General features: G+C 32.5%; 1 protein-coding gene across 1 annotated transcript in view; it reads left to right on the top strand.

Annotated features, from left to right (window-relative positions):
* LOC127716507 (CD109 antigen-like) overlaps positions 1–26,758 on the top strand; it is a 59,952-nt gene that overhangs the window by 3,965 nt on the left and 29,229 nt on the right. The window contains exons 6-13 of the mRNA XM_052222751.1: positions 340–570; positions 912–1,142; positions 1,385–1,483; positions 3,591–3,653; positions 4,145–4,336; positions 7,915–8,064; positions 8,906–9,064; positions 10,101–10,152. Of these exons, the coding sequence (XP_052078711.1) occupies positions 340–570; positions 912–1,142; positions 1,385–1,483; positions 3,591–3,653; positions 4,145–4,336; positions 7,915–8,064; positions 8,906–9,064; positions 10,101–10,152 (1,177 nt within the window). The remainder of the gene's footprint in view (positions 1–339; positions 571–911; positions 1,143–1,384; positions 1,484–3,590; positions 3,654–4,144; positions 4,337–7,914; positions 8,065–8,905; positions 9,065–10,100; positions 10,153–26,758) is intronic.

Raw genomic sequence — 26,758 nt, 5'->3', positions numbered from 1 at the left:
TCGATTATTTGCATATTTTCAAAAAGTTGAATGTAGTAAGTCAATGCACCTTTGCTCTTCAAAGTTTGCATAAGGTTTGGATTTTCAAATGTTTTGGCGTCGAGCATCACTGAAGAGTGCGAATTACCGAAATGCGCATCTGGTGCAGTAACATTGGTACCGTTAATACTTTTGATGCAATTAATTCAGACTGATGCGTTTTTCGAAAATTTGATTTTCTTTGGAAAGAAGAAAGATCAATATATCAAAGTCACTCTCACCAATTTACAAGTGACATGCGGACGTTTGTATTCTATATATGAAACATATGATTGTATGTTTTATTCATTTTTTTTCCAGTTGGACGGAGAATCCAAATTCACACTTCCTTTATCAAACTTTATGATAAACAATCGCAATTACATCACATCTGGAAGAACTCTCAAAGTAGAGGCAAATGTTACTGAAAGCTTGACACATATTACTTTGAGCGGGAAAGACTCTGTGAAATTTTATGCGCATGCCGAAAAGATTGAATTTCTTCAGTCAAACCCAAATACTTTTAAACCAGGACTACCATATACAGCATATGTAAGTCAGTATATTAAGCCCGATAAATGAAATGAAAAATTATAGTATGATACAGTAATTATTGTTTTTACGATGATTTTACACTTCATGATGATATGTTATAACTTTTCAATTTAAGTGGAATAGATCTATATAGTATATACATTTATATATAAAGCATATTTATGATGTATCGTTTAATTGTCACAAACTTTGTATTTAAAGTTAAATACAATTATTGATTGTGTTGAATGTTGATTTATATTGTTGTAATCTGATTTTCAGTTAAAATATTACTTGGAAATTATTTACCTTCCCGCCACAAAAAATACGTACATTATTTTTTATTTTTTGTTCTACAGATGCGTGTTGCTAGACAAGATGATACACCTGTGACTGGAGCAAAATCATCTGTTGTCGTTCATACCACCGTAACATATCAACTACCAGAACCAACACCCACACCTAAATACTATTATTATCCACAAACTAAAACCTACGCAATAACTGACAGGTCTTTTACTGTTCCAGACTCTGGTGTAGTACCTATTCAGGTAGAAATACCAGATAATGCAACTAGTATTTCACTACGGGTAGGTTCACATCACTTTCCTTATATTTTGTTGTATTTCATAATGTTTTTTTTTTTGTTTTTTTTTTGGATAAAACATGAAGTAGTAGTATTAACGTTAAAATGATTGTAAATGAATGTTTCCTAACATACATTTATACCAAAAATTATGTAAACGATATTTGGTGCAAAATACACATTGGGTTGTCAAAGTTGTGGACTGTGAAATTTAAATTATTTACAACTTGTGTCTCTTTTTTTCAGGCGACATATGGAAAATTGTCATCTTACAAAACGCTTTCTAAAAGCTACTCACCAAGCGAAAGCTATATTCAATTATTTTTACGTTCATCTCACTTAAAGGTAAATATTTTATGCGTTTATCTACTATACTTTTATCTAGAAGATATATCTGAAATATCTCAATGATAGGTCTTACTTGTTATTTTTAAGACATTGGTTGTATTGTAGTTATATTAATGGATGCATGTGGTCAACGTTTACTTCTAATTAAGTTATTGAATTACAATAAAAAGGCGCCATTTACATGAATATTTTACTTCCAAAATGTATATACACGAAGTGCTTAGATTGTAACAGACCATATACATCTGAAATGGTAGTTAATTTATTATGAAGTTTGCTGTGTTTGATTTGGTACCATATTCCTATCATCATTTCCTTATTTCTGATTGTCACAAAATACCAACATATCAATGTGTTTTACTTGTGACGAGTAAGACGACGGGGATGTAACGAGAAAGGCCGTTTGAAACTGTATTTCGAGACAATTTCATTATTGAAATTATAAATTTGTCTCACCTTAGCAGCTATATACCAAATTCACCCGCGTGTTGAGTATACATTTTTCAACTCATACGATATTTAAGAGCTTGCAGCTGCTACCCAGACTTAGCTTTGTAAAACGTCATTTGCGTCTGAGCAAAATATTAATTCACCAGGTTTTTGTCAAAAAACGTCTCGGTCTTTTTCTTAAAAAGTTCATTGGATTTTACTGAATAGATAAATATTCGGTGTATAATTCACAAATATTGCAAGATGGTTGAGTAATAGATTCTAGTTGCTGAAGTTGTGTATCTTTTCATTTTCTCTCAGTTTCTCCTTTATTTGTCTTCGAGCTATTACGTTTCTTTAAGTCGTATTACTTTTGACGTGACTATGTATTTATGACTAAACCGGATCATAAAGAATGCATCCCGCTATCGTTTTTTTTTACTTTGGGAGCTACTTATGCAGGTGGGGCTGAGATTCGATTTGGACGCAAGAGGTTTTTAAAGTGTTGTTTCAATTTTGTTTACCCTTGAATTTATATTTTTCTTCATTGGCATTTTACTGAGAAAGTGTATTCTATATACGGAATGTACTATGCAACTGCAAATTTTTATCGGCGTCCTTGTCAATTTACTATCAACTACACAAACTTTTTTGTTTGCGTCTTTGTAAAATTTACTATCAACTACAACACGTTTATGTCGGCGTCTTTGTTAGCTTTATTTGTTTGAACTTTTTAGTCAGTTGTGTTGTATGTCTGTTATGTATGTTTACACAGTTTTGGCTGCTGGATGCCAATTATTGTCACATTAACCTATTATGTCTGTTATCGTTACTTCCCTCAATTTGTCAATAAAACGGAACTATAAACAACTGTCATACAAGTGGAAGGTTAAGCTAGGTATTAAACAAGATTTAACTCACAATTTTCTCCGGAAAAAGCCTGTAGCAAGTCAGAAATATAACAGTTGTTTTTCACTCTTTCCGTTGGTGGATAAACTTTTGTCAGTTTGTGTAGACTTCCCCATTTTGAATATACATTGGAGTTCGGGGAGGGTTGACCTCATTACATTCTTTATGATCCGGTTTAGTCATAAAAAGTATTTCTGAACTAGCTATAATCAGTTGAATGTTTCATACTTTTGCTTTTGAATTTTGAAATTAACTTTCACCATTACACATTACCAGCTTTTTTGTCTTTGTTTTGTTAAATTACGTCCTCTTCAATATAAAAATAAGGATAAGTGGTATGGCAACTATCCACCAGTTCGACTAGTATGGATCTTATTTCTGTCCATTTCGAAATTCATTTGAGACTAGTGTCCTAAATTGTTTTTACTCCTCTTAGAAGTTATACCCAATTCGCCGAGACAAGGAAACTGGTGTGGTACCCAAAATTTAGTTTGAATAAATGCTAAAGAATTAGATAACCTCTTGTCATAGGTCGCTTTTTATAACAAAGTCGTTCCGTGGATCATCAGAATAAACCAACAAACATATATTCCTAACAGAGGGGTTAATGTGTCAGCTATAACAACTTCAATATGTATTCCTTTGATAACAAAGCACTCTATATCCACACAATGTTTAGTGTGCAAAGTCAGCAAAAGATAAAATAGGGCAGGGACCTATATTAACAACCTTGTCTTGATCTGAATGTTTTATTTTTATTTTTCAGGCAGGCAGTGGGGCAAATTTTGAAATACAATCAACACAAGCAGTTACATCTTTAGTATATCAGGTAACAGCTATTTAAATTATAGCAATGCAAGTTAGTTATTTGGAGTTAAATGCTATTGTCTTTGGTAAATAAGAAAACATATAAAGATTTCTACTGTTGTTTCAAATGTTTAATGTAGATTTCTTTGTGAAACAAAAGCGCAATATTTGCCGACATTTTTTCTGCTTTTCTTTTTAAGTATACATAAAAAGCAGAACCTTTCCGGTGAGTAAGATATATTGCTTATTGACCGATATTGCATTAAAGTTGGTATGCACTAGAGGGGTTTAGAGTAAACAATGCTTAATCGCAAGAAAACGAGATATAAACAAGATGACGGAAATGAAAATTGCGTCCTTACCGCAGACATCAGAGTAGACTGAACTTGACTATATATAAAGCTACCTAGTGCAATTACCATATTATAGTGTTTTTCAAGATTTGCATTTAAAGGAAATTTGCACTAATAAATACGAAAAAGGCATTCTATATTGTTTGATGTTTTACTGTAGGTATTGTCTAGAGGTGCAATAGTTGGAGCAGGCACTGTTAATGGTGGAAATAAAAAGACTGTACCTTTCTCCATAGCTGTGAATTCTAAGATGGCACCAAACGCTCGTATTGTTGTGTACTATGTTAGAACAGACGGTGAAATAGTAACAGACAGTATCAGCTTTGATGTCGAAGGTGTTTTTAATAATCAGGTTGGTTGAAATGTAGAAAATAACAAACATGTTAGAACAATTTTATAAAAAAAAATATTCCAAGAAAACGTGAGCTCCTGTAGGTATTGTCTCCTTTGCCCCTTTTGAAGTTCATGCGATTCCCTCAGTTTCTGTTTGTTACCTTGTCTTTTCCTAATTGACTTACGAGTTGTGAACATCGGTAAACTACTACCGTCTTAGTGATTAAATAATTGTAAATCTTAAAGTATTATCTTATAAAATACAGATTTTCAATGCTTTTATAATTTTATCGTCGATAACATCTTTTCCTTTCTTTGATTTTGTACTTGTTGTGTTGTAGAAAGTATTTAAAACAGCAGCTTTTTGTTTTATGTTTGTGTAATGGTATTTTACTTTGACTTTATTTTATCATTTATTTTAAACAACATAGTCTTTTAAATAACAATTTAACTCCATGTTTCCTACAAACGGAATGGTATAAAAATCGCGTATATTTATAGTGCACGAAAAGGAAATTATAATATACTTTCAGTTGTATTTATCTTCACTTAATCATTATTTCAGTAATGTGTTTTAAAGTTATGCTTCAGTTCTAATTATATTAGGTTATTCACAATGACTCTGCACACACTTATTGACATCGAAAAATATATTTCTATTACTAGTATCCAATTCGTGGACTTTTGATCAACAACATATTTGTTAACATTGGTTAATTTAGATTCTAACATATAGACGACATTTGAATTGGCACATAGTTGAGCACATAAAAAACTCAACATAGATACGAGGACGAAAATTGTGTACGCCAGACGCGCGTTTCGTCTATAAAAGACTCACTAGTGACGCTCGAATAAAAAAGTTAAAAAGGGCAATTAAAGGTCGAAGTTAAAGAGCATTGAGAAACCAAATTCCGATATGGACACATCCACCAGCAGTTGGATCGACCCAAAGGATGCTTATCTAGTCGATCTGGTCTTACAGCTTTTTTAGCTCACCTGGCCCCAAAGGGCCGAATGAACTTTTCTCATCACTTGGCGTCCGTCGTCCGTCGTCGTCGTCCGTTATCTTTTACAAAAATCTTCTCCTCTGAAACTACTAAGCCAAATTAAACCAAAATTGGCTTAAATCATCCTTAGGGTGTCTAGTTTAACAAAATGTATCCGATGACCCCGCCCATCAACCAAGATGGCCGCCATGGCTAAAATAAGAACATGGGGGTTAAATGCAGTTTTTGGCTTATATCTCTGAAACTAAAGCATTTAGAGCAAATCTGACACGATGTAAAAATGTTCATCAGGTCAAGATCTATCTGCCTTGAAATTTTCAGACGCACCAGACAACCTGTTGTTGGGTTGCTGCCCTTGAATTGGTAATTTTAAGGATATTTAGTCAACATGACTAAAATTGGCAATTGACCCCATAAGGAGTTATTGCCCTTTAAAGTCAATTTTTTCACAATTTTTCGTTAATTTTTGCAGTGTGTTACATTTTAATGTTGTGTTTCTGTTGTGTCGTTGTTCTCCTCTTATATTTGATGTGTTTCCCTCAGTTTTAGTTTGTAACCCGGATTTGTTTTTTTTTTCAATTGATTTATTAATTTCGAACAGCGGTATACTACTGTTGCCTTTATTTTGCAACCTTTTACAAAAATCTTCTCTTCTGAAACTACTGGGCCAAATTAAACCAAATTTGGCCTAATTCATCCTTAGGGTATCTAATTAAAAAAATATATCCGATGACCCCGCCCATCAACCAAGATGTTTGCCATGGCTAATAATAGAACATGGGGATAAAATGCAGTTTTTAGCTTATATCTCTGAAACTAAAGCATTTAGAGCAAATCTGAGGGAGTAAAGATGTTCAACAGGTCAATATATATTTGCCCTGAAATTCAGACGCATCAGACAACCCGTTGTTGGGTTGCTGTCCCTGAATTGGTAATTTTAAGGAAATCTTTCAGTTTTTGGTTATTATCTTGAATATTATAATAGATAGAGATAAACTATAAACAGCAAAATTGTTCAGCAAAGTACAAATAAGTCAACATGACCAAAATTGTCAATTGACCCCATAAGGAGTTATTGCCCTTTAAAGTCAATTTTCGTAAATTTTTGTAATCTTTTACAAAAATTTTCTCCGAAACTACTGGCCCAAATTAAACCAAACTTGGTCTTAATCATTAATGGGGTATCTGATACTATTTATTATGATTTTAACCTTATTTTATATGATTTCCAAAACCACAGTAGATACAGGAGAGCGACACAGGCTCTTGAGAGACTCTAGTTAGGTTTATGTCATTGTTTTCACTCCAGGTTCTACATCCAAACCAAAGGACTATTGATAATTTCATTGTTCGTACCCCTTAATGAATTATCGCCACGTTATTGTTTGAATTTTTGGTGTGGGACATTATCGGCCAATCGCAACATTTTGGTGTAAGCTTTTGAAAATATTGCCCAGAAAACATTTCATTTTGAAATTATGAATCGAATTTGGGGCAGTTATGTAACAGCACAACGTAAGAACAAATAAAACAAAACAAGTGAAGACGTATTTTTTAGTCTTTAATTCTTACCAATTCTTAAAGTCATATGAAACTTCAAAATAAAAAAAAATCATGCATATGTTTTTTTGTTAATAAATGGCTAGTTTTTATTATAAAACTTATGTACATAATTTATACTTTTTTCTGAAGAAAATTCTTTAATTTGTCTAAATTTAGAAGAATTTTCTTTTTTTATTATTGGCTTCCCAGACAATAATTCGCCGACATGTTTTCCGTATGCATTTACCTCAGCGTGACTGTTCTCGTAAAAATCCAGTGATTGCAATACGCAAGTGCGACGGGGAAAACCAAATTGACAGAGAGAGTCAACAAACGTAAACATTGCTCCGTCATCGAAATAAACTATATATCTTATTGCACATGTTTTACACGTGCTTACCTCAAAACCCATGCTTATTCGTTGATTGTTTACAAAGGTGACAATCGGTAAACTTCGGCTTCAAAACACGACCATTAATTAGCTGCCATATTTTCACATCAAAACTGACCGAGTGAAACATTGTTTTGACGATTATACGGTATGGATGCGTAAAAAATGATAAAATCGTGCACAGAAGACTAAGTTTATGATATATGCATGCATTGGTTCAAGAATTGGATTAACATTATTTTTCACAAGTCACTCGTTTCATATGACTTTAAAAGAAATTATTGTATCGAAATATGTATCACAATGGATGCTGTTAAATGTAGTGAAATTAAATGAATTATGTCTCAAATGTATTTTCACATTTAACAAAAATAAGTCTTTAAGACTTCTTTTTGTTAAATGTGAAAATATAATCGGCCCGATGAAATATCATGTGTCAAAATATGTAAATCTTTTAATAACAATAGTTGTAAACAGAAATCTTAGCGATGTAATGGCTAAATCTTTTTTGTGCATAGCAAACTGAGCTGAGAACAAATATACGAAGACATGTCAATTAAATCGATAAATGTTCGCATTTAAACCTGAGTTTAAATTAAACACAAGAGTATGAAGAGCAAAATAACATTCTGCGTTGCATTTTTCTGTTTACAGGTTTCTATTTCATTTGACAAAACTAAAGCTCAGCCTGGAGATCCAGTAAATGTACAAGTTACAGCTGATCCAATGTCAGTTGTTAATTTGCTAGCCGTCGATCAAAGTGTCCTTTTGTTAAAATCTGGAAATGATATTACACAATCACAGGTAAGTTTCACGTATGTTCCAGTGAGGTAGTATAGATGTGGAAATCGATATTAGTCGGTCATTGAATTGTTACATTACCGATTGACATATATCAACGAATGAGTACTTACCATGAACAACGTCAAGGGTGTTATTAGTGGAACAGGATCTGCTTATTTTTCCGATGCAATTTATATTACCCCCACAGATTTTAGCAATGTACATGTTGCTCAGTTATTAGTTTTATGTAATATTTTGTGAACCAATTTGTCTTTTCGTCGGGTTTCTTTTTTTGCAAAAGCGTTGCCAGTTTCCCCTTGACGTATAAGTTTATAGATCTACATGTATAAAGATTTATATATCTTATTTATGAATTTCATTTACCCTTGCAAAGTATTTATTATCGGGGTAATATATTAATCACTCTGCCCGTCAGGGTGTCTATCTGTCCAGGTCCCAGCACAACTCTTCCTAAACGGTGTAACGGATACATTACTTAATAAAACTTTACACCGTTGTAAAATACTAGCTTGGGGTTTTTATAAATAAATATGACCAGGGTCCCACATTGTGAAGGGAATATAACTATATTTACTCACTTAAATATTACAATATGTGGTACTGGTGTCTCATAAGCGCAACTTCTCCAAAACGGTTTAATGGATATTAATTAAATTTTACACAGTTGGAGAACACTACCTGGAAGGGCTGGTTGATCCTTTTGTGGATTCATTCACAGTTCTTGTTTATATTATGATTTAGGGTTGTCATCATTTCTATTTTTTGAATTGTTTGGTTTTGAGTTCTTTAATTGTAATTCAAAGCTATGGCATCTTTTCAGTATACTTTTTTTATGTTTAAGGTTGTAGAAGAATTGAAATCATATGATACCAAACACAAGAGTATAAGCCCATTCTTCTTCGGAGGTGGCGGTATTGGTATTGCAGCCCGTAAACGCCGAATGATATGGTGGCCATATCCTACATATTATGGTGGATCAGATGCATCTCAGATATTTTCGGTAAAGACATTTAATGAAAAATAATACTTTGCTGGAGAACAAACATAATAGGTTGTTCATAACAATGCCTATTTTGAAACATTGATTATCGGAATACGCATCTGTTCAAGTATTGTGTGTGCCCTCAGTGTTATTGGTTTCTAATAACAGGCGAAAAGAACTTCTAAAAGAAGTGCGGAATTGTTCAAGCTCTTTTTAACCTATATTGATTTAGCATTAAAAATACAACTTTGCACTATTTCACAACAAATTCGAACTATTCAACAAATTCAAAATTTTTGATATGATCAGTATAAATCTATCACTTTTAGACATTAAATACGGATACATCAATGAATATATAGACCATAAAATTGTTGGTAGTTTGAAACCATTATACTATGTGTTTTCGTCTTGAGATTTATGTGTAAAAAGGTACATGGATCGTTTGAAAATATCTAAGGAGCACTGTTATATTTAAGGAATGCAAGAACCGAAAAATGAATATTACAGTTATGTACATAAGAATATCTGTGTTATAATAGAGTTTAGTTTCCTGTTTATCATATCATATTTAGTGTTGTTATTCTTTAATTCTATGAAAGTTAATATTTTTGCAAATATCCAGTTAACTAAAAAGGCGACAAAACGTTCGTTGTATTGCAACAGTTCTAATTTCTATTTTATGAATGGTCGTTAAGGATTTTCAATAGTAAAAGTACGCATACATTTTGTATCTTTTGTTTTTGATTCTTAAATCCGTTGACAATGTATATCACCAACTCGTTTACTCGAACTTATAACACTCTAAAACAATTTAGCCCGCTTCTACAACAAGCTTTACAATGATGTCGGATTTCTTTGACATACTTGTTGTAGTAGGAGCATTAAACAGTATAACTGAACGTATTGGAAGATTTCAATGGCTCGTTGGTTGCAATTTAAAAACCAGCTGTAAATACCCTAAACATACAGCTTCTAGATGGATGGATAGATATACACAAAATAAAGTAATGTCTTTCGAAATCTCTTTAATTCTTGCGTTAATGCTTTACAGAATGCAGGTGTGAAAGTATTAACAGATGCTACAGTATACCACCACAAGCAACGTAAGTCTGTTTTCTATATTATATCGGTCAATATTTAATATAGTTATTTGGAATTATATTTTCTCTCAAATGCACAGACGGCTTTTGTTTTTGTATTGATATACCTGTGATAACTTACAGCTGACGATTCAAAAGCATATACGAAACTGTCCAGGGCGCTTTCATGGTAAACTTATATAATGTCAGTAAATCAAGTGATGTGTAAATTTGTTCATAATTGTTTGTATGATTTAAAATAATTCAAGATCGCTATATAGCTTAAATTTTCTGTAAAATGTTTCACAACATTTCCATACGGTCAAATAATCATTATTTAAAAAATAAATAAAGTTGCTTTAAAATTTATTTATTTGTAAAGATACTGTTAAGAAATGTGTGTGACAATTGTAGACTTTAATTCTGTATTTGCCTGTCCCAAGTCAGGTGCTTATAAAATATGAAAACTTGAAAAGCTCTCAGTCCTCCAAGTCTTCAAAAGTTGTCATTGGTTGTCGTTTGTTGTATATCATATTTGTATTTCGTTCATTGGGTTTTTTTTTACATAAAACAGGCCGTCAGTTTTCTCGTTTGAAATGGTTTACATTTGTCATTTCGGGGCATTTTAAAGCTGACTATGCGGTGTAGGTTTTGCTCATTGTTGAAGGCCGTACGGTGACCTATAGTTGTTAACTTCTAGGTCATTTGGTCTGTGGTGGAGAGTTGTCTCATTTGCAATTATACCACATCTTCTTATTTTTATATTCAATGAATAGGTACACGATACTAATGGAAAAATAACATTTTCAAGACATTTCAATTGGATATCATTGGTGGTTATCATAGTCATTTCAGTGAGAGGTTTAGCTAGTTATAAAACCAGGTTTAATCCACCATTTCTACATAAGGAAATGCCTGTACCAAGTCAGGAATATGGCAGTTGTTATCCAGTCGTTTGATGTGTTTTAGCTTTTGATTTTGCCATTTAAATACAGACTTTCCGTTTTGAATTTTCCTCGGAATTCGGTATTTTTGTTATTTTAATTTTCAATGTGTTGCGGAGAAAAAGAAAAAAAAGGAAGAACGGGTTTCACTGATTTCCAGAAAATGTTTGATCAAAATATTTCATGCTGTAGAAATTTGTATATATTTATATAGGAATATGACAGTTGTTTTCCTTTTTTTTATATGTATGAGTTTCTGATTTTGCCTTTGATAGCAGACTTGTTTTTGTACTGTTATGAATCACTGTTTATGACCAAACTCAGTAAAGACCCGTCTAAATTGCATTTAATTGATAAATTCAACAACACTTACCGTTATCTTGACGATATTTTTTCGTAAAATAATCAAGAATTTTCTAAATAAACTGCCGAAATTTACCCAAAGGAACTTACTTTAAATAAATCAAATGTAAACGGTAATAACTGTCCTTTCCTAGATTTTGATATTTAAGTTTTACACGGGGAAACTCTACACTAAAATTTACGACAAAGGAACGATTTTTCGTTCCCTATTGTTAATTTTCTTTTTTTGGATGGTGATGTTCCTTTGACACCATCTTACGGTGTTTAAATATCACAAATCGTTCGCCCGTGTCTGTTGTGACGTTTTCGATTTTAATGAACGTAATCTATGTATTACTGGTAAATTATTAAGTCAGGGATTTCGTTACCACAAATTACTTAAAACCTTTTCTAAATTCTTCCATAGATATAAAGATTTGGTTTTGAAGTTTGGTTGTACCTGTAGGAAACTTATTTCGAACGGGATAGCACGTCCTCATTTTTACGGAGATGTTGTTTACCGTGCTCGGAAATTTAGAAACGATCCTGGTAAACTCATCGATACTTTAAATAAACTTATTCTAAAAGGTTACCAATTTAACACTGTAATTAGATCTTTGAATATTGTTTTTATTGGTATTAATATTGATTTTGTTATCAGTAAATTAAAAGCAAACTAAATATCATTGTTATATACATATGCACATTCATGGATCTAAAATCTGTCGGTAACTGTATTTTGGCATTGCACGAGGTCATATGTTTCTCTGACTGTTTATGACGTCTTAACACTAAATACATTGGATGTTGGATGAGTAATGATTGATAATTTAGTCTTAGATGCATGATTTATTTTTTTATAAGTTGTTATTGGCTTTGAACTAGCTGTCAGTAACTGCGAGTACTCTCAGATCTGTACTTGGTGTCTTTTTGTTGTTGGGATGTACAAGTACCCGACCATGTCCAACTCTGTGTTTTTGTTAGAATTATTTCTACTGTATCCATCTGATGAGTTCAGCCTTTTTCAACTGATTTTTATAGTTCGTTCTTATGTTGTACTGTAACACCACTGTCCCAGGTTATGGGGAGGGTTGGGATCCGGCTAACATGTTTAACCCCGCCACATTCTGTATGTATATGCCTATCCCAGGTCAAGAGCCTGTAATTCAGTGGTGGTTGTCGTTTGTTGATGTGTTACATATTTGTTTTTCTTTAATTTTTTTTCGTACATAAACTAGGCCGTTAGTTTTCTCGTTTGAATTGTTTTACATTTGTCATTTCGGAGCCTTTTATAGCTGACTATGCGGTATGGGCTTTGGTCATTGTTGAAGGCCGTACGGTGACATATAGTTGTTAATTTCTGTGTAATTTGGTCTCTTGTGAAGAGTTGTCTCATTTGCAATCATACCACATCTGTTTTATATTCGATAAGAACAATGAATATGGAGGCGGGTATATTTCTAAGAGACAGCACACTAAGAACACAAATGACGAAAATGACGGACAGGTGTTTGTAAAATATGGAAAGCTCTCAATCTTCCAAGTCTTCCAAAGGTGGCAGTTAATTAGTTGAAACTGTCAATGATTTGCTATCAACACTGAATTCTTCAAATAATTAAAACACTAAGCTTTTACATAAGACAACTACTGACGGGGCTTCTGACTTGGGATAGGCACGTTAATTTGCTCTATGTAACTGTGCACATTCTATTACACGAGATTATATATTACTCCACTTGTACCCGTGTTTGTGTTGTCTGTTTAATTGTTTATATAATCAAAAGAGCTTTTTTCGAACTAAGTTTTATTCTTGAAGTGAATATTACATTGATTTGTAGATTGTTGTCTGTCTTTCCGTATTCTTTTTGTTTTGTTTTGGTCAGGATATTATCTGTTAGTCTTCTTCCGTTCGAGATTATTTTATGCACGTTTGGTATCTCTTACTTCTTTTTATCTATGACATGCCACGTAAATGTATTTGATCACGTTGACATTTAATTTACTAATCTCAGCCGTTTTATGCATACATTTGCGTTACCAATGCAGAATCGACGCTTGATCGTGTACATATCTTATATAGAAGTAGAAACGTTGAGTTATAACAATCAAATAGATTTCGAAACATCACGAAAACATTTTTCTTAATTTAACAAGGGGGTATTGAATAAGTAAATGTGTCCATAAACAAAATTTTCTCAGAATCACTTGAACTCGAGTAACGAAAAGACACTAACTGTCCAAAACGTTTTTATAATTCATATTTTATGCAATTATTCAATTTAAAATACATTCATTACTTATTTTACAAATACATTTCCCCAATTACCATGATTACTTGCTAGATAACTGTATTAATTATCAATGTCACAGCTTTTCGTGATTTTCATGTATAATTAGAAGCCATAAATTACGTAAATAGTTAAAAATGTAATTGAATTTTAAATTTTGTTTTGTATAGCGTACCAATATATGCCGTTTCTTCATTTTGAGAAAGGTGGGATAGCATCAGGAGGAATGATCAATTCTTTACCAAATGTGGTAAATGGCGGGACATCTTCTAAGTTAAAAGAAGTTACCCGTACTAGAAAAAGTTTTCCAGAAACATGGCTTTGGACAAATAAAACAACTGGGTATCTTATAGATTCATTGGCATTTCACCCTATTTTTATTTATAAACTCCTAGCTAGATTAAAACTAATTGTAGAGTTGTTCTCTTTAGCTTATATATAATTCAGCCTTTATCTTATGAATTTAGCAGGTCGATACCACTAGATTTTTACGTGAAAATACATTTGCATAGTACAATGTTATTCCTAAAATACAAAATTTAAACATGCCCTTTAAGAGTTGACCTATTTAAAAAATGAGCAACAATGTAGCCTACAAGAAGTTTCCTCTTAAGAAGAAGTTGTATTCGGTTAAAATATGTAATTTTTTATTGTGTCTCGGAATCTCATGCTTGATTCCCCCCTCCCCCAGCTAATGTAATACATATAATGTATCAAAAGTAATACCATAATCGTCAATTTGCATGCGAATATTGATAAAAAAACTATTGTCCACCAACTTTTAACCTGTTTTCGTCTTGTCAAAAGAATGAACATATTTAATCTATTATTTTGCTCTGTAAATGGGCTTTCAATTTACGTGAAATCAATGCTCTTCAACTTCGTCCCTTATTTGGCCCGAGAACACAGTTATTTCGTAGTGCATTTCTTTTAGACAATAAATTCAAATTAAAACAATCGCACCTGCTCTATCTCAAAAAGATTTTTACAGTGTAGTGTACTACTATTGATACAAATAATATCAAAATTATAGAAACTTCTACCAGCTCTAACTCAAAATATTGACAATTTTGTGTTAAGGGGGGCTAAAATTCAGTTTGACAGCTTCAGACATTCTAATTTTTGACCTTTTTTAACTGGACCAAATCACTACTTAACAGAAAGATTCAGCACCCAAATTTTTTTAACATGTAATTTCATCCCCTTACTTAATATTTCATGCATAAAATATCAAGAAATAAATTGGGAAAGTGTATCAAAAAAAAAATGCAAGTTATACACTGTTCACACTAGGGACTATATTCGTAGACAACGAAAACCAAAGGACGATAACTGTGTCCTTGGACCATTTGGCCTTTCTGACTTTTTTATTCAAAGGGAGACTGATGAGTCTCTTGTAGACAAAAAATCTCGTATGACGTACACAATTTAAAGCCTGGTATATACGATGTGTTGATTTGCAATCATAACACATCTTCTATTTTTTTTATTTATACCAAAAATATCTTTAATGATAATCAATGTTAAGGTTAAGGACCGACCAGCTCTGCTTACACTAATTCTTATCACAATTATTATCAGTCATCACTTTCATTCGCGATGCATTAAGCCTATAGTAAATTAAATATTAATTGTTTGAATATTCAAACACACGGCTCTTAAGTACATTTAGTCAGATCTGTGTTCTCTGTTTCATCATAAAAAGTTTTTGTATACATGTTTTAAGCTAACCATAGACCTAGTGTTTATGTAAAAAAAAGTTCTGCTATTTAAAGCGTTTTCGATGTTTTAAGGTTTTTATTTTCTGAGTGAGAAATTTTTACTTTTCAGTAGTTATATAGAATTAAACGCCCTTTTAAAGGAATTTGTTGGTGTATTAACTCGACCAATTCACACACAAACAAATAAAAGTCCGCAGGACTTTTATGATATGTTTATGAGTGACTTGGTCCAGTTTAAACATCAATAAATTCCTTTAAAAAGGCGTTTAATCCTTATAATTCTTTAAAATTGGAAATAAGGAATCTAATTTCTACACTCTCAACCTGTATCACACGTAATTGTATATATGTGTCATTGAATTGACCCGACGCATGAATATATTTTTTTGTTAACGCCAAAAAAAATGTGCTCCATGAAATTTGCTATCTGATAGAAAAAATGAACTGCAAAAATATCTTATTATCATTCAAATGAATTTTTGTGTCTATATTTGATTTTTATGATGAACGCAAAGTGAAAATACAAATTTTTAACGTCGCCGCCATCTTGTTTACATCGGTTACAAAAAGTAGTTCGGTCAACGTCGTCTATCGAAAAATAAATAACGTCAAGAGCCTCTACCGGAAGCTCTCTCAACCAATCATATAAACGTATTCCCTAATATGCAAATCATATAAGAATTATTATAAAATGAAGTACCAGCATGAACACTTCTGATTATGTTTCATTTGATTTTTTTGGAATTTAATACAAACTGTTTTGCATTAACTAACCTGTCTTAACGTGAACGGATATTTTTTCTATTGATTATGTTTTAAATAAATGTATCTTATTTTATCACATAAGTGATAACCTTCATTCGAGGTTTTGTCTTCGACTTTTTCATTCTTCTTTTTGATTTATCTTTATACTAGTTTATCTTTTTCTCTTTAAATCACATTAATGAGGTCAATAGAATTTGAATTTCTACTGTTCATATAAAATCAAGACTACATATTAGAAAATAAATAATAACTTAATAATCAAACCTTCCAGTTTACCCATTGAAATCCTGGTGTCAATGTAGGTTTTGTGTGATGACATATAATTTTATGGAAATATCAACACTGATTGCGCTGTTAAAAAACGATAAATTCAAGGAACCCAAAAGCGGCATTCTGAACACCCATGTTAAGTGATCTCTTTTTTTTTAACCATAAATAACAATCAAAATTTGTAAAGCAATCTTTTGACGAAACACGTCAATGAATATTGGGGTTAATTGATACTACAACAGTTGTTATATTTCCAAACTCGATTGGTTAGCCCGTGGTTGTAGTTATATTTAAGATTTCAATGAACATAATATATATGTAAAAAAAAACTGCGTATTCATAGATCGGTACGTCGTATGTTTTTTGTTAGTTTGTCGTCTTGTCGATTTATTGAGTCAAGAGCTTTTTAATTGATTTTCACAGTTTTTTACGCCACTTTACCAGGATATAGTGAGCCTTGTTTGTTCGCAAACATTTTAATTATCCACAGAATTGTTGATATGTCTCCTAATCAGGAGCCGGCAAATCATTGTTTTTCAGTATATACTGTCATCGATGTCAGCACGTAACATGATGTTAGATTTCTTATTTTTTTATTCTTTTACATATTGTCTTGTTGGTGCCTATTATAGCTTTAATATGGTTTTAGTTTTGACCTTAATGAAATTTGAAGACTTTACGGTGAGACATAGTTGTTTACATCAACGTCTTCTGTCTGTGGTGGATAGTTGGCAATCATACCGCATCTCCTTATGTTCCATTTTAAAGCATTTCATTTTCAGCAAATATGACAGGCAAAACAATGAAATAAAAAACTAAATAAATAAAATTATATTACAGTAAAATCTCTTTCAAATGAAGTAAGGTGGATAGTAGAACTTACATGCTTGAAAAACAAAGCATGTTCCCTTTCAAAAAAAAAAAAACCAACAGAATAATGATTTTTACTTAGAGTCAATTGTCTTTGAGGTATGGAATTATTGAGTTCTGGTTAAATTTATGATGAAGAAAAAAGCAAATAGAAGTAAGGTAATACACAAATATGGTACTCTATGGAAGGCACTTGGGATCTGAAGAATGATTTACTTTTTTCTTAATTAAATATTAACTATGCTGTTATATGCAACAACCAAAGAGGTATATATCATAAATTTTGACATTTGAAATACAAATCCAAATGAAATGAAAAATATTTTCTACCGTTGATATAATTCACAGCTATTATGCTTCTAGCGACCTCAATGCAACCTCAAATTATGTGGCAACCTACACCGGGACCTGCAATGCATTTAAACGGACCTGACAAAGCAACAAATTCAAAGCTTAAAGAAGTAACAAAAAAAAGAAAAAACTTTCCTGAAACATGGCTTTGGACAAATAGAACAACTGGGTATGTTGATCTGCTAGTGATCGAAAATATACATGTATAGCAGTTCGCTTAAAACCATGCAAAAATATGATAAAGTAGTTGCATATTGACTGATTATTAAGCTAGCAAGTGAACAATGGCTTAACTAACTGCTATGTCTGCATCCTTATTAAGAATAAAATCACTTATTCATAGCCCTATTGCTTTCTATGTTAAATTCTGGATTTTCGAGTCTTCATAGATATTTTGTCTTAAGGATGTACACCTCTGAGGAGCCAAAAATTTCTAGAATTAAACTTTTATTAACCTGATTTTTGGGTTTATATGACTGTAAAAAAATAATTGGTGAAGAAAAAGTCATATGGTGGTGCACTTCTTTTTTAGCTACAGCCATTTGAAAGTACCCAATTTTGATGATTTTTTCCATTTTTCATCAATTTTTACCCATTTCTGGGCTATTATCATGAAAAAAATCACAGTTACACAATTAAACTTTTTTTCATACTTTCACTAAAGATGAAGTGGACCAATCTGAATAAATTTAACTTACGAAAACTATAGGAAGGTGTTAATATAAGAAAGTTTTATAAAATGTTGTTGCTTTTTTGTGTCAAATTTACCATGTTGTCAATGTTGTAAATTTTGGATTTTTCTCTTTTTTTAGAACAAAAAGCATATTATTTCAACTTATTTGTTATAATGATTGAAAAAATACATATCTAAGAAATTTGAAAGAAAAAATTGATATTGGATGTACATGTATCTGGTAAAATCATGTCTTGTATCCCTCACCCATTTTCTCAACATTTTGGCTTATGATACTGACTTGATTGGTTATAAAATATGAAAATTTTATTACTCAAAAACTACTTATTGTAAATACCCAATTTTTTCACAGAGTTAAGTTTGATTATAATAATTTTTAAATACATTGATATTTTCCACTTGTATCACATGTTTTGGAAATAATTCCAAAACGAGATTTCAACGAGACCGAAACGTCAGGAGAATACATCCTTAAGTTCAAATAAAATCACAGTCTTTTCATGTCAAAACTTAACCTTTTCCTGACTTGTGTAACAAAAATTTCAACATACCTTTAAATGCATATCAGAACACATTGGAGGATCCCGTAAATTTGGTAGTACAAAAAAAGGTACTTCTGATATCAACAGCAGGGCAAATATACCCTCCTATTGAAATATCTTATATCATTTTATTATTCAAAAGAAACTTTCAACAAGGTTCTACGGTGATCCCAAGCCTTTAAGCTTTCATTTCATACCAAATATACTCAAATAGTTTACCTATTGACAAAGTTACAATTATGCATAGGAACTATTTTGTTTATTTAAAATATATACTACTTTTAGTATTTTAGTATTTTCTTACCGACCGGGCCCAAATTAGTGGTTCTATGCAGAACCAAACATGCTATAGTAACTTCTGCTTTACTTCATTTCATTCTATGATTTATTTCTAGCACAAAAAAAACACAAAACGCATTCGCCCAAACATTATTTCACGTAATTCAAGGTCAAATTGGACTGGTAATAACACAAAGAAAAAGTTATACATAGAAAACTGCACATGGATAATAAGAGTGAACAATATGAGACTATTTCCATTTCAATATATATACTCAAGTATAAATGTTCCAACCGATATATCTGATTTTTATCAGATTTTTTTTATTGCATATGAATACATGGTAGTCCTGACATACAATATAATTGAGAGTTTTGTCCACCTACCCTTCCCCGTTTTTTTGTTTTTGTTTTTTTTTTGCATGTTGGAAAAGGAAGTTTTTTGGTAAAAACTATACTTATATGTAATAACATGGATCAAAAAGTGTAATTCATGTATAACCAAGCAAGAAAATTTGCTAAATTGCTTAAAATTGCATTTTAAATGAGAATTCGGAATTCTCATATAAGTATATACCAATTGCCTACGTAATAAAATGATACAACAATTAAACATCAAAACTCACAAGATAATTTGACCAAAAGCTATCTTTTTACCATAAACCAGTCACTTGATAAAGGACTTTCTGTTTTGAGTTTTCCTTGGAGTTCAGTATTTCAGTATATTTTAAGATAGAAAAAAAAAATATTGAAACATATTTTTCCTCGCTAAGTTCTGTATGTGCCTGCCCCAAGTGAGCAGCCTGTAATTCAGTGGTCGTCGCTTGTTGCTGTATATCCATTTATTTGTTTTTTTGTTTATTTTTTACCTTTTGTCATGTCCGGACTTTTTATAGCATGCTGTGCGGTATGGGTTTTTGGGTCATTGTTGAATGCCGTACGGTGACCCTCAGTTGCTAACAATTACCTCATTTAGTCCTTGGTAGATAGATGTCTCATTAGGAATCATATGATTCTTAAGTTTAAATACAACACCGTACGGCCTTCAGCAATTACCAACATCTATATTGTATACTAAGCTATAAAAGGCCCAGACATTACAACATATAAAACAATTCATGCGAGAAAACCAACGGCTTGATTTCCATCATAAAAACGAATATGATACACAGCCACTGTATTACAGGCTCTTGAATTGGTAGAGACACAAACAAAATATAGTTAGGTTACATGTTTGCAAGCACTCAACTCTTTCTTTAACCTGGAACAGTGGTGTAACATTACAACGTTAAACACTGTAAAATTCCGTTTAAAGGGTTTAATTCATTAAATTGGCACACAGCCAAAATAAAAACATCTAAAATAAGATAAATGCACAAAGTACCTGTATAAGAGTACTTGCTGTTACCGATTGCTAGTTTAGAGCCAATTACAACTTATAATTGAATAATGTTCCCCAGACAAAACTGTCAATCAGTACACATACAACGGATTAAGTGTAAAGACGTCATATACAGTCTAAGGAAAACATAACCTTGTACAATGCAAAAATATAAATATTGACGGATGTAGGACCGTAAGTGTTCACAACTGTATAGCGATACGGATGTCGTCATGCAATAACTTATTAATAACAAAAAATCAATGTAAGAACCGATAAAATCAATATTCAATGATCTTGTTACAGATGTAATTTGATAAACATATTTCAGTTGAATTATCATAATTTGATTCAGCTCTTGCAGTAAACTGTTCAGATTTGTTTTCATGAATTTATTTGAGGCAACAGCACTTTATCGAGATGTCTTAATTTCATCAATCAATTAAGAAGATACAAGTCTAGGCAAAAACCGAATGAGCTATAAAAAGAGCGAGACCAGGTGCCTCGGCAGGAGATAAAACAATCATGTTCTTCTGTCTTTTAATACCTTTGTTTAATACTCATCTGTTTTATCAAAACAGCTTAATCTGCTTAAATCAAGTATGGTTATAGGTTTTTTTTTATCCCTGATTTTTAAGGAAATCAAATAACTTTGACAATCGTATTTGAATGCCATAGTATAATAAGCTACTAGACAGGGTTTCTTATATTTTTTTTTGTATATCCTTATATTAATATTATGAAAAACAATGACATTATATTTACTAACAATTGATCAAAAAGTCGAAGGATTGATGACAACTAATCTTATTTGAAGTTTTATCGACATTTCGTCTCAAATTTAGCCCAACAATGTTCTAGATCTTTTCAATTTGCGTTAGGAAATTTTTGTACTTCCATCAGCGTGATTCTAACCCTTGCATCTGTGACATCGTGGCAATACCGCCTGCACCATGTCCAGCGCCTTATACCACTCGACCACCTAGGCTACATAAAACATAGCTTTCGGTGGTCGATATAATGCCTTTTCTCATCGGCTTTATCTAGGGTTGTAACACAGTACATGTTATTATACTTCATGCAAAATGCCAGATTTTGATTGGTTAATACGAGGGAGACAATTTACTCTATTCTATGGTAAATACTCTATTACCCTTCACGAATACGCTTGATCAAGTGTGCGCTTTATTAAATACGACTTTATCCTATGGCAAATACTCTATTACCCTTCACGGAGACGCTTGATCAAGTGTGCGCTTTATTAAATACGGATGGTTGTTATGTACAAGACGTCATAGTTTATTACTTTGAATTTGAAATTTAATCGACAGTAATAACAGAACATTCAGTATAATAAATTAAATAACACATATTTGAGAGGGTGATAGAGCAGATTGTTACCCCTCGAAAAGACATTGTCAACCTTGGCTTCGCCTCATTTTTCTCGGGGTAACAATCTGCTCTATCACCCTTCAGCTATGTGTTTTTTATATAATGTATAGTGGCACGTAGATGGTTACCTTTCAGATCAGCTATGTTGTCTGTCGTAAAGAATGATAATGTTAATTACCATGTCGCAACATCAAATTTTAACTATATTATACACGTCTAAACATGGAACAACTTTATGACAGACATTCTCCATCGGCTAACACCATAATATATATATATATATTATATATACAACTCGTCTAAACATCAGCCCAACAATGGTAGATCTGTAAATTTGCTTTCGCAAATTTTTTGTTCTTCCCTCTAAAAAAAAATTTGCGAAAGCAAATTTACAGATCTAACATTGTCGGGCTGATGTTTAGACGAGTTGTATATACAGAATGTACACAGCCATGTAACACCATCACTGCTGGTGATCCGATGGATTAATCTGTTGTAGAGTTGTCACTGGTTCAGACATACTTATATATATATATAATTCGTCTCAAATGTAACCCAACAATGTTATAGATCTTTTAAATTTACGTTAGCAAATTTTTGTTCTTCCCTTAGCGGGATTCGAACCTTTGCATCTGTGACATCGTGGCAACACCGCCTGCACCGTGTCCAGTGACCAGGTTTTATGGTGTTATCCCTGTATAACCACGTGTTATCCGATGGAGAATGTCTGTCACTAAATTGTTACATGTTTACATATATATATATATATGCTTGTATTTCGGGGACTTTATTTCCTACCGGGAACAAACCCTTTCATCATGTGGAAAATCTCATTTGGGTTATGTTTTAGACATGAAATACAACATGAAGGAGGAATGCAAAGTCTTTATACCTTTAAAGGACGACACGGGGGTTCTTTTCTAAATAGCTAACATTTTTTACTTAAGAGAGATTTGTCCTTTCGTTGACTTTTATTCATCAAGAATAATATCAGTTTGTGCAATATATGATCTAACTAACTAGAGTTATTACATCAAACTTTCGTTACGGCTGCTAGAATGCTAATATCTGTATATAGGGTAATAATCTATTGTTGAACACTGTACATTTATTTCAATTTCTATTAGTCTTTTTCGTTTCCGTATTTTTTTCTCGTTTTGTTGTGTGTTGTCGAGTTGCTGTTCAACTGTTAGATATCCGAAAACTCTTTTGTCACACACAGTCTATGCCAATGTTGTTACATGCTAAGATAAAGTTTGAATGAAACATCTATATGCATTTATATTGCTAGAATATTTTGGCTGTCCCAATTGTGGTTTTCCATTACCGAACATGGCATTAGGTGGAGGGGCAGGAGGAGGTTTCGGTGGAGGGACAGATGTACTTGGTGAAGGAGGAGCTATGATGACAAACAGTCAGTCACAGCTTCAATCTGTCAAACGAACAAGAAATGTTTTTCCGGAAACATGGCTTTGGTCCAATAAAACCATTGGGTATAAAGTTATTTTGTTATGTGCATTTTCCTGATTTCTTTACTGCTTTAAGCATGATTTTTGGTAAAATGACTGTATAACGCTAAACATATATCTGTAAAGCAGCCTTTTTCCTCCCTTTTAAAAATATTCTTCGGAATTTCAAACTGGAACATTTGTTTAATATGTTGTTTACTTGTTTTCGCTTTGGCAAATTCATTGAAAAACTCTGTGGTTGTTTGTTTTTACGACACATAACCCACCTGAAGACCTCGAGCATGAAGGTATCTGCAACCAATTTATTTCTCACAGGGATCCCAGAAATATTCATAGGTGCCTCGGCAGGAGATAAAACAATCATGAAGCTTCAACAATATGTTCTTCTGTCTTTTAAAACTTTTGTTTAATACTCATCTGTTTTATCAAAACAGCTTAATCTACTTAAATCAAGTATGCTTATAGTTTTTTTTTATCTTTTATTTAATCTTCATTGAAGTTATATCTACATTTCGTCTCAAATTTAGCCCAACAATGTTTTAGATGTTTTAAATTTGCGTTAGGAAATTTTTGTTCTTCCCTCAGCGGGATTCCAACCCTTGCATCTGTGACATCGTGGCAATACCGCCTGCACCATGTCCAGCGCCTTATACCACTCGACCACCTAGGCTACATAAAACAAAGCTTTCGGTGGTCGATATAAGGCCTTTTCTCAACGGCTCTATCTAGGGTTGTAACACAGTACATGATGTATAGTGGCACGTAGATGGTTAAAACATCAGATGATATTATTGGTTTTATTTGCTGAATGACGATTCCTGCGCATTCCTGATCAATGAGTTATGAAAGAGGCTTTTCATAATTGAAGCCATCCATATGTTTAATATTTTTGAGAACCAGAAGTCAGTATTAAGTAAAGATGTCACACATATGTTTATATGTTTATTGAAACATTAGTCAATTATTAACATACTCTATAACAATATATTAAAAATTCAGTCAGTGGCGCGCGGAAGTAGTCAAGAAGACAGTATTAATTTTTTATGGGTTGACAGGATACACGTAATCATTCGTAGTTTCAACTTCAAGGTTCTTATTCAAGCAAATTTAATAAACGATTATTCAATTCAGGTGTTTTTTGAATTTTTATTTGGTTTTCGCTTTACATAGGGCTTTATCTCTAATCTTATTTCTTTGTGCACAATTCTGAATTTACCTATTTCACCTTTATCAATGTTACTTAAACTATTTTCGGACGATTCCACATAACCATTATATTTTAGGGGTTTTTAAATTCAGAATCGTGTTAATGTGTAAAAGTTGCGTTGTTTGCGAGAAATAAATCATTTTTTCTGATAAAGTGACTACATTCAAAACCATTATATATATACATGTAGTTGACATTATATTTCATTTTACTGCGCAAAAATAACTTAAATATGAACGGCAGTATAGCCCTAAAAATGGTATATCACGTTTAACGAATGCCATTTACGCGGGAATAAAGTCCATTGACCTTCCATTCGCCATTGCAATTAATGTGTTTCTGGATTGTAATTTACTGACCGTCATCTAATTTGATATCTTACAATCATTGAAGTAGAACAGTATCAACATTTGACGTCGGGTTTGTACACATTTTGGAATATTCATGGACTTAAATCGTCTTTTTTATTGATAATAAGATCCCTCTTTTAGAAAAAATGATAATATACCCCATGCAACGAGTTGCGGAGGGTATAATGTTTTTGACCCGTCCGTCCGTCTGTCCGTCCGTCCGTCAGTCCGTCAGTCCTGTTTCTTGACATCGCAATTCCTCTCAAACCACACAACAGAATTTCACGAAACCTTTTTAGATAATAAGGACATACTATGTAGTTGTGCATATCGACAGGAAATTACGATTCAATTCTTTTTCTAGGAGTTACGCCCCTTTGAACTTATTTACTTTAATGTACTACTGCAACAGTTTGTCATCGCAACTTCTCGCAAACCACACAACAGAATTTTATGAAACCTTTTCAGATAATAAGGACATACTACGTAGATGTGCATATCGACAGGAAATTACGATTCAATTTTTTTCCAGGAGTTATGCCCCTTTGAACTTATTTGCCCAATATACTACTGCAACCTTTTGTCATCGAAACTCCTCTCAAACCACACAACAGAATTTCATGAAACCTTTTCAGATAATAAGGACATACTACGTAGATGTGCATATCGACAGGAAATTACGATTCAATTTTTTTTCCAGGAGTTACGCCCCTTTGAACTTATTTGTCTAATATACTACTGCAACCTTTTGTCATCGCAACTCCTCTCAAACCACACAACAGAATTTCATGAAACCTTTTCAGATAATAAGGACATACTACGTAGATGTGCATATCGACAGGATATTACGATTCAATTTTTTTCCAGGAGTTTCGCCCCTTTGAACTTATTTGCCCAATATACTACTGCAACCTTTTGTCATCGCAACTCCTCTCAAACCACACAACAGAATTTCATGAAACCTTTTCAGATAATAAGGACATACTACGTAGATGTGCATATCGACAGGAAATTACGATTCAATTTTTTTTCCAGGAGTTACGACCCTTTGAACTTATTTGCCCAATATCCTACTGCAACCTTTTGTCATCGCAACTCCTCTCAAACCACACAACAGAATTTCATGAAACTGTGTAGATAATAAGGACATACTATGTAGATGTGCATATTGACAGGAAATTATGATTCAATTTTCTTTTCTGATACAATTTTTTTTTTTTACACTTATTTTATTTCTCCAATGACAATGTGGGGACGTGGGGTATGTGAGCGCGCTCACTAAGGTTGTTTCATTCCAAATATAATGATTTCCCTTCCTTTTAAGTTAAAAAGGCTACATTTTTCTTTTTCCTTTTTCTACAACAGCAAAATAACACCTTGTATGAGGGACAGTCCCTCATTTAAAGGATATCCCTCAAACCTGTTGTTTTCTTGTAATTTATGCTATTACTTTTTTCAATCGAATTGCTGCATACTTTTAGTGTTGGGGCCTTTTACCGCCGGACTAGGTTTTTTCTCTCATTTTAAAGGCTGTATGGTTGCCTATAATTGCTTACATCCACTTAATTTCAACTTTGGTGGATAGTGGTCTCATTGGCAATCATACCACATTTCCTTATTTTTATATCAGTTGCAGACCTGAAATAGATGTACGAAGTTAAATATGCAGCATACATCGAGGTTCAAACAACCAACTACAACTAATCAACCGTAAAACTGTTGAACCGAACTATACATATTTGATCTCATTCAAGTCCGTAAAACC

The sequence above is a fragment of the Mytilus californianus genome, unplaced genomic scaffold (assembly GCF_021869535.1).
Source record: "Mytilus californianus isolate M0D057914Y unplaced genomic scaffold, xbMytCali1.0.p SCAF_9, whole genome shotgun sequence".
NCBI classification, from domain to species: domain Eukaryota; kingdom Metazoa; phylum Mollusca; class Bivalvia; order Mytilida; family Mytilidae; genus Mytilus; species Mytilus californianus.
Note: the sequence above shows the minus strand (reverse complement) of the source record. Positions and strands in the feature narration are given on the sequence as shown.